Here is a 9,103-nt window from a genome sequence, read left to right on the forward strand (position 1 = left end):
AACGAAAGCAATTTGAGGGAATTAAGGTATTTTCATATTTGCTTATTGAAGTTTATCCACTTTTAATGAGTTCAATTGGTCAGCATGTATCGTTTTTATTGGAAAATATGGTTGGTGACAGCGATAGTATTTACGAGAAATATGCTACTGTGAGGTATTGCACGACAAGATATTACTGAAATGAAAACAGATTAGTTGGAAAGATACATATGTGTACATGTATATATAGGTGAATAGGTTTGCGCTTCTCGAATAAGTTGCTATGGTTTATTGTAGGCTCCAGATAAGAAGTATTTGAAACGCAGCGAATTGCTCCAGAAGGAGGAAGAGAAGAGTCGGGAGAGTTACCAAGCAAAACAGCAAACAGTAGCATTGGTTGCTGCAACTGTTGTAAGTTCATGTATCCTGTCTTTTGTCACTCTGAAAGCTAATTATATATGTTAGTTATATATAATGATTTCACATTAATTATATATGATGATTCTCCGACCTTGAGCGTCATATTATGGCTTTGAACACTTAAGTTTGAACGTTTAGATTTGTAAAATTGTATTTTTTTCCGACCTTGATTCTAATGTATTTTTTGGTAGGCGAAAAATGGAGGTTCGATACGGACCGAAAATCAACCGAAGGAATTGCGCACTGAACCGGAGTTGAACTGTGATGATTTGCCACGAACAGATGTCATTAAAAGACTAAGGAGTCGGAGTCAACCGATTACGTTGTTTGGTGAAACAGAACAAGAGTCTCGAGCTCGGCTTCGTAAACTTGAAATCGAGCAAGTAAGTGTCTGATTCTTGGTGCGGTTTCATTTTTTGCCGTATATTTTTGCCGTTATATAGTGCCATTTACATTTATATGAAGTTGTATTCCGTTTTATCAGTTTATCTGTTGTCTTCTATCCAGCCCGATATGAAAGAAGGATGGAAAAATGATTTCCAGTCGGCAATGAAAGAGGTTGACCATGAACTGATAGAAGAAGTTATCAAAGGAGAGCAGTATAACGCTGGTTAGTTCTGCATATCATCTTTCTCATGTAAGTCAAATCTTTGAGATTAGGGAGTAGTCGGGCTCTTTTATTTTAAGTTAAAAATTGTTTGTTTTCTTCCTTGAATGTCTTGTAAACTTGGGAAGCTGGATGGGATGAAGTTTTTCTCTGTAAAGCTTGTCTGATTATTGATAGTTACTTATTACACATCAAATTGTAATGGATTTAAGACGTTCGGGCTATGTATATGTATATTTCCTTTTAATGTACTTTCTGATAGATATGTTTGCAGTTTGTTTACTTTTTGCTTGCGAACAAAAAAGGAACCAACTGCAAACATATGTATCAGAAAGTATATTGGAAAATATGTATTCATATATTAATTTCATGCCTTGCTTGCCTCAGATAACATAAATTAAGACATTGTCTTTGTTCAACTGCTGTTCGAATTAAAACAGTGTCGAGCTTCCAGGTAAACACGATGTTGCTATGCCAAACTCCACAGGCGATACTAATTGGGAAAGGATAGAAGCTAATGCTCAATTACTAGGTGAAGGCGATAATCCGAATAGAGACTGTGATGTTATTCGAGAATTCTTCTCTTACATATTAACTCGGTGGGGTAAAGCATTGAATGCTCGCGATGAAGTTGAAAAAAGGTATGCTATTTCTTTTAATTATATCATTTTACACAGTTCCGGTATATGGGTTGGCTTTTTGGCTTAGCTGACGTAGTATAAGGTAGTTGTTAGTTCTGTTGGTATAAGAAGTGCTAATTAACGCTTCAGCATTTCCAGCCTAAAAAGTTTTTTTTCGAGTTTACTACTTCAGCAAAGTCTTTAAAAAGTCCTCACAAAAAAAGTGAGATTTGTTTAGATCGTGCTATTAGTTTTGGTTACAGATGGAAATTCGCTTGGATTTTCGACTAACTGCTTAATGAAGTTGCCTCGTCTTCTCTTTGTTACCCATATTTCAGATATCAGGGAAAAGTCAAAACTTGATATTCCAGATCAGCAGAAGGTAAATTGGCGGCAACGATGCATAAGCAAACAATGGAACATCTTCGTCCGTTGATGAAAAATCTGGAGAAACACAATGTAAATGCTGATATTCGACAACATTTGATCAAAATTTGTCGTCTCATCATAATTGATCGCGATTATATCCGGTTTGTTTGCTAAAATATGTAAACTATATATTGAAGTCGATTTTAATTTCCTTTCGTAAGGTTTTCACATTTGTTAGATTCTGTATATTCAAATCATTAGTAATGGTATTCTTGCAGAGCAAATAATGCATACATGGAAATGGCAATAGGTAATGCTCCATGGCCTGTGGGTGTGACAAGGTCTGGTTTGCATCAGCGGCCTGGCTCGGCAAAAGCTTATGTTTCAAATATAGCCCATGTACTTAATGATGAGACACAACGGAAATACATACAGGTTTTCACTGAATATCATTTATGAAATATGCTTTTGAAATATTTCACTTAGTTTCACTCTCAAGTAAATGTCCGTCAGCACTGTAAATTTTCATTTGGTTTAGAATGATATAATGAAGATAGTAAACATGATTCTACTGTTCAGTTCAATGTGAAAATTTTCTATACAAGAGTATTGGGTGGGACGATCAATAAAAAAATCTTTTGCTGGTCGTGATGCGGTAACTTTGAGAATTCAGTATAAGCATTTCAGGCTTTTAAAAGAATAATGACTCGATGTCAAAAATATTTCCCAACAGACCCTAGCAAATGCGTGGAATATGTTCGAGGAACAGAAACAGCAGCAGCAAACTGATCTCACCTGTTATGCCTATTTCATATAGCTGTCTAGTGTAAATAAAAATTATTTACAATGTAAACGCATTTCTTAATTTCATACCGAACAGCGACTACCAGATATCTTTACAGTTTATGGCTAAATAACAATAAGTTATTCATTTGCTTTTGAAGTTTGGGATCTTGTTTCTCTTTTTTGTTTTACATTTTACCTCATTTCTTAAAGTTGACATCATATGGTTTCTAGTTAGTTGTTTCCTCCACAGTTTGCGCGTTTTCGTGCGAGATGGCGGATGATGTGACACAGTTACTTGCACCGTACCAATATATACTGAAGTTACCTGGAAAGCAGTTAAGGAGCCAATTAGCGAAAGCATTTAATTCCTGGTTACAAGTCGACGTGGAGGTACTGGATTCTATCATGACTGTGGTCGAAATGCTTCACAATGCATCACTTATGTAAGCTAAATGTGTTACTTGGTTGTAGGAAGTTATTAGTTTCAACCGCTTGTTATTTCCCAAACCCTCCATTGGTTCCAAGTTTCCCAATCTTCATAAGGATGTGTTTGAGTGTTTGTGCTGCATCAACTAAACTTGCAGGATTGATGATATCGAGGATAGTTCGCTGCTACGGCGTGGATTACCGGTAACACATAGCATTTATGGTATTCCACGTACGATTAATACAGCGAACTATGTGTATTTCGCAGCACTCTCTAGGTGCATATTGTTGGGCAAATTTGAAGCTGTGAAGATTTTTACTGGTTCCTATACATCTATTTTCTTGTCTTTTTAGTTTTTATAATTTACCAACTCATTGTTGTAGCTTTAGAAGGCAACTTGGATTTAAATTTGGTAAGGATTTTGGGAACGAAAGAATTCGGTGCATTTGGTCTTGACACAGTTTTACATTCTTTCGTCATTTTACAAAGAAGGAGAAGCGATATTCGAACTGCATGTGAAGGGTTCGCATGAAAATAATGGTACTAATTAGTAGCTGTCCGTTTAATTCCATAAAATTTAGAGCAGTTACTGGAACTGCATCGTGGACAAGGGAAGGAATTGTATTGGCGAGATACAGTTCAATGTCCAACCGAGGAGGAGTACGAGCAAATGGCGATGCAAAGTACGTTACACAGTTCAACAGCCGTCAATTAGGAAATATGAATTTCATTTCTCTGAGTTGGTCATTTTAACTGGAATAATTTTTCAGAAACGGGTGGTTTATTTGCGCTAACAATACAGCTGATGGAATTATTTGGGAAAAAGCAGTACGACTTTAAATCGCTGATAAGAAATTTAGCTGTTTATTTCCAGATCAGGTAATTGTTTCGAATCCAAAATTTTTGTTCGTATATTTTGACTTTTTTTCGCTCCATTCTTTTTAATTGGTTAGATATATATTGCAGAGATGATTACATCAATCTTTGTTCCCATGCGTATGCAGAGCAGAAGACATTTGCTGAAGATCTTACGGAAGGAAAGTTCTCCTTCCCTATTATAGTTGCTATTGATAAAAAATACAACGACGATGAAATTATTAGTAAGTACCGGATATTTAATGTGTCTGAAAGCATTTAATCAAATTATAAGAATTTTCTTGGCACGAGTGCAACACTCTGATTGTGTGCAGGATACCAGCTGCGTAAAAAGTTTTTGGTTTCATTAATTTGTAGACAATAATAAACAATCTTCCAGACATATTACGTCAGAGGCCCAAAGATGTGGAAGTTAAGAAGTATTGCATACGAATTATAGAAGAACGAGGAGCGTTCGGGTAAGCATTTTTCTATATTAAAAGTTTTCTCTCACATTTATGAATCTTTGTACTTCTCTTCTACTTAATAATTTCTGGAATACCCTTTCTAGATATACCTTGAAACGTTTGCAAGAGTTACACGATCTACTGCTTTCGCATATCGACATGCTAGGTGGGAACAAAGAACTAAAAAACTTGATTGAAACGTTGCATAAAGATATCCAGCCGATGCGCAGTCTTGGTAGTATGAAAATGAGCAATGGTAAATAATAACAGTAAACAGGAAAGTTTCCTTCCTCCGGCACATTTCAGTTGAATTTTGTCACTCAACAGTCGTTTTGTTGTAAATTTGTACATATTTTTATGACAGATTATATATGTATATTTATATATTCCTCGTATTGTAAGTCAACAGCCACAGGCAAAACAGCTTAAAAGTAATGATAAATTTGGGAGAACTTGGTTTGTTATCTGCTTTAGAGGCGCCAATTTGAAGCTAAGCTTCGCTTCACATTTTATTTCATAGTGCCAGAGACATTCTTTTCGTATTGGCTGTTGCAGGTAGAGCAGTCTTGAGCTATATCATTTTCAAATGAAACAACAAAAACAGATTGACACAACAAATCATAGAAAGTTTTTCCTCGGCTCATATTCCAAACCCGGATCAAATTGTTCCAATACATAAACCTGAAAAGTAAAAAGCGTCTTGGTAATTTCCTATTGATTTTCTTTCGTCGGTCATTACGTATCTCACAATATTTGACTTTTGATAAAAACGATTTTGACCAAAATTTTAGTGATGCAGTAATTTTTACATTTTTATAGAGGGAATGGTAGGTTAAGAGGTTTATAGTAGGAGCAAATAGAACATACATAATCGCTTAATAATAGTCTTAATTCGGCTGGTGGATTTGTTATGACATATCGTTTATTAGAATCGACCGCCGCCTGATCGTGTAACCGGTACAGCCCGATGCAAAGTTGTCCATGTCTTTTCAGTGCGGTGCTGAACATCTGGCCATAGGAGCTACCCGTCTGAAACCATTTTTCTTTTCCTCCTTTTTTTGTTTGCATTGGTAGATGTAATTCAAATCACTCAACGAAAACCGGATTACGGTGATTCCTTCGAATGGTCGGTCTTGTAGGGCTAATTGTGAAATCCTGCAGCGGTCCCGATTATTCAGCGTTTCCGGTGTGCTATATCCGCCTCGTAATCCTGCTCCCTCTGCTAATATTAACTCCATTTCTGGTGTTGCACCTCCTGTTACCAGTGTTCGAATCAGCGTCAAGGCAGAATCATTAAAATAAGTCTGCAAGATTAGAAGGAAAAACACCACACTTCAAGTTAACATTTGAACTTTGTTTCTTGCTAAGTCTTTTTTCTTATAGCAAACTCTCCGTTATTTTTTCACTATTGCGGAAAGACTTACGGTGCTCATTAGAGAATCCAATACAGATATTGCGAAAGCAGTACCGCAGGCGAAAGGTTGAGTGAGGTAGAGCTCAGTGTCTGGATCATCATCATCATCCTGATCCAAGAATTGTACGTTGGAGTCGTTAACTTTAAAGAAATACTGAATGAGCAACAAAAAATAGCTAACTAGCTCCTAGGGGAACATCAGGATTCATATAGAACTTCGTTGCGAAAAAGTATCTGGTTGTATTTGGTCGAATACGAGGTCACTAAGATTTCAACTGTGTTTCGATTTAAAAACAATAGAATAACACTTTACCGAGCTCAGTAATCATCGGCACATTGGTACCAAATCGTGCACCTTTCTTTTGTAACGACAGCGGACTGCCAAGAGGTGAGACAGTTCCACCAGTTTGTCGTAACGGGTAAAAACCAAGGGTATCATCAAACTAAAGTAATGGCTGCATTCATATCTTGAAGTTAAAAGCAAAAAAAGATCATTTGTGAGATACGGAAACGAAACTTGAATGAGAAAGAGATAACGGTTAACGTTGCCAAATGTTATCCATAAGAAAAAAGACGACTGAATTGCCCTCAAAAATGATACAAGAAGTGGAGGTGATAGATAGTTCAGAGTTAAAGATGAAACACCTCAAGATAGCAAAGTGTAAAAATCTCAACACCATTTATAATAATGCACTAAGAAAATATTTCTTATCCATATATCTGTAGTGGACGAAATATTTGGGTCATTCGGCAAAGAGACAGATATAATTGATCTCTCGGAGCTTTCCTCGGAGTATTGATGTTTGGCTTTAATCATTAACGATAAATATATTACTTGATATTTACAGATAATTCAAGAATTCGGACTGGTAATGGGTACAAACCTGCATTGCCTTGATATTCAATGATGCTAAAATGGCCTCCTTATCAGCGAGTGTTGGATCTTCATTTGGATTTGGTATACGAGCTGATACAATCACACACATATCGCATAAATTTATATTTACTGCTCGTAAATCTGCTCGTGATAATGGCGATCCCTGAAATAATATGATCATTTCATCCAGTGAAATTTACAACAATTTAACGAGATCATTGTAAGTATGTTTTCGAATCAATATCGTCCTTCTTAACCGTTTATGAAATTGATAATTTATTCTGCTGAATATCTATGGCTTGCATTATAGGAAATAGCAGGATTTGAATGAGAGGATAAAGTGGAGCAGTAATTTGGTTATCTTCGCATCTCTAAATTTCAGGAACTCTATGGTTCAGTCTAAGATGATGAAGTAGGTAAACAAAATAGGCAAAATAGGTATAAATAGGTATAATTAGATAGAGCTGGATATGTACCAGAGCTTAACAATGTATTTCATATATTCTATAATATTCAGAGTGTCCCTACATCATTAGCCTACTTTCGTCATTTTCTTTCTTTTTTATCATAGATATCAAAAATGAATGATATGACAGTACAATGCGAAGTTCTCATCTTTTTTCATCTTCTTTTCTGAGGAATAAATAAAAATGTGGGACGTACATTTAAAATAGAAATCTTCGGTAGATTATACAAAGTTTTCCATTCCCTTTTCAGATACTCTACGTCCCCAACAATAACGACATGTTTGAGTTCATGATAATGGAAATTTGAGGCACGAAGAGGCATGACAAAATTGCGAAGACCAATTAAAGGTGAATTACGATCGGCGAACAAACAAACAACCACATGTCCGTTTAATACTGTCATTGCTGCTTGATGACGATCCTGAAAAATTCGCACATACAATTTTAAAAAATGTTCCAGAATGTTTATACATACTCTTATCATTTCAGCTTTAGTTTCTTTTTTTTCACAATTACTGCTTCGGTAAACAAATTCGAAATTTACCGAAAAAACAAGTATAAGACGATCTTTTCCATCGCAGAAACTACTAGATTTTTTGCTTCAATTTCATCTTTCTTTTATCGAATTGCTGTCATCAAACATGTAATTTAGGAGAAATTTTGCATACCAAAACACATTCTTCAAGAGTTCTTGCTGGACACCAGTGGAACATTCCTGTGCTGTCGTACTTCATATCCTGCTGCTCGAATTCCTTACTGAAATCAATTGTTCCACCTTCTGGAGGTATACTTAATGAATTCTTTTGTCCAAACGAATGCCTGTAACAATAAGCATTCTTATCGTTATCTTTACTGCATTCTTATTCACACCATAAGGTTATATGATTATTTACTATAATATTTTCCTAGTAATTGCGTTAATTCCATCCCATATTCAGATCATTTCTGAAATGAATTCATGATATCAGTCAATTAGATCATTCCATTACTTTAACCTCTGATAACCTGGTTACTTTTAAATATCCCAAGCAACCATTTTGTAAAAATTTTGTTTTTAAACCAACCGTTCATCAAGCCTGCGCAATTGTACAGCTGTATCATTTGATGCATTTGACACAGGTGTTGCACGAGCTGAAAATACAAAAAAAAGAAGCTCTAGTACGAAGAAAATTATGAAACAAACAAAGTGGTTAAATGTCCAAATTGTAAGCAATCAAAAATGTTAGCCAGTAAACAAGCAAAGCATTTCTTATTACCAACATCATCCAAGGCGTTTAGGTAGCTGTTTTTCGTGTCGCTGTCTGAAACTTTTTATTGAAACGTCAAGTTTTTCGCTTTCTTTGTAAGAAATCGAAAACGTATTCTTTCGTTGTTGACTTACTGTTAAATTGATTGTTTAACAGGGATAGTAGAGAGCAAAACATTGGATTACTTTTTTGATAACATGAATGTTACCGAATTTTTTTTCAAAACTAACCAATTCGTTTGGATAACTGCACTTGTTTTGCTCCTTTTCGAAAAAGAGCTACTGAAAGATAAGAATTTTCAAGGCAACAAACAGTGATCTGTGACTTATGAAAATGTTTGAAATACTTTTCAGTGATATTTTAATCATATTTCATGCATAAGTTATATATGAAACATTTAGAAATGGTAATATATAACTGATTATAACTATGCTAATAACAGAGGATGAATGCATCGTCACCGATCAAAATCCCAAAAAATATAAATAATCGAATAAGCTTCAAAAATTCGTATTTTTTTTTTTTTTTTAGAAAAACTTACAATTCCGACATTTGCATTTCTTGATGA

The 9,103-nt window shown here is 35.2% G+C and overlaps 3 protein-coding genes across 3 annotated transcripts in view; 2 read left to right on the forward strand and 1 right to left on the reverse strand.

Annotated features, from left to right (window-relative positions):
* LOAG_10095 (Prp18 domain-containing protein) overlaps positions 1-2,842 on the forward strand; it is a 3,186-nt gene extending 344 nt beyond the window's left edge. The window contains exons 2-8 of the mRNA XM_020448086.1: positions 277-390; positions 591-782; positions 907-1,009; positions 1,461-1,647; positions 1,998-2,156; positions 2,274-2,430; positions 2,683-2,842. Of these exons, the coding sequence (XP_020301738.1) occupies positions 277-390; positions 591-782; positions 907-1,009; positions 1,461-1,647; positions 1,998-2,156; positions 2,274-2,430; positions 2,683-2,784 (1,014 nt within the window). The 3' untranslated portion in view covers positions 2,785-2,842. The remainder of the gene's footprint in view (positions 1-276; positions 391-590; positions 783-906; positions 1,010-1,460; positions 1,648-1,997; positions 2,157-2,273; positions 2,431-2,682) is intronic.
* Positions 2,843-3,051: 209 nt separating this feature from the next.
* On the forward strand, positions 3,052-4,794 carry LOAG_10096 (geranylgeranyl pyrophosphate synthetase; the record flags this gene model as incomplete). The annotated part of the gene is made up of 7 exons (XM_003145623.1): positions 3,052-3,224; positions 3,366-3,529; positions 3,790-3,891; positions 3,979-4,087; positions 4,175-4,308; positions 4,464-4,542; positions 4,635-4,794. 7 exons carry the CDS (start codon positions 3,052-3,054, stop codon positions 4,792-4,794), a joined length of 921 nt encoding a protein of 306 aa, XP_003145671.1.
* A 354-nt stretch (positions 4,795-5,148) lies between these two features.
* Positions 5,149-9,103, reverse strand: part of LOAG_10097 (MaxiK calcium-activated potassium channel) — a gene marked incomplete at both ends in the record, with an annotated part of 4,503 nt that continues 548 nt past the window's right edge. Inside the window, 11 exons of the mRNA XM_020448087.1 lie at positions 5,149-5,211; positions 5,398-5,559; positions 5,640-5,834; positions 5,955-6,085; positions 6,258-6,387; positions 6,829-6,984; positions 7,485-7,709; positions 7,957-8,107; positions 8,353-8,419; positions 8,545-8,589; positions 8,766-8,816. Coding sequence (XP_020301739.1) covers positions 5,149-5,211; positions 5,398-5,559; positions 5,640-5,834; positions 5,955-6,085; positions 6,258-6,387; positions 6,829-6,984; positions 7,485-7,709; positions 7,957-8,107; positions 8,353-8,419; positions 8,545-8,589; positions 8,766-8,816 — 1,376 coding nt within the window. The remainder of the gene's footprint in view (positions 5,212-5,397; positions 5,560-5,639; positions 5,835-5,954; positions 6,086-6,257; positions 6,388-6,828; positions 6,985-7,484; positions 7,710-7,956; positions 8,108-8,352; positions 8,420-8,544; positions 8,590-8,765; positions 8,817-9,103) is intronic.

Source organism: Loa loa (genome assembly GCF_000183805.2).
Source record: "Loa loa unplaced genomic scaffold supercont3.169, whole genome shotgun sequence".
Lineage (NCBI taxonomy): Eukaryota > Metazoa > Nematoda > Chromadorea > Rhabditida > Onchocercidae > Loa > Loa loa.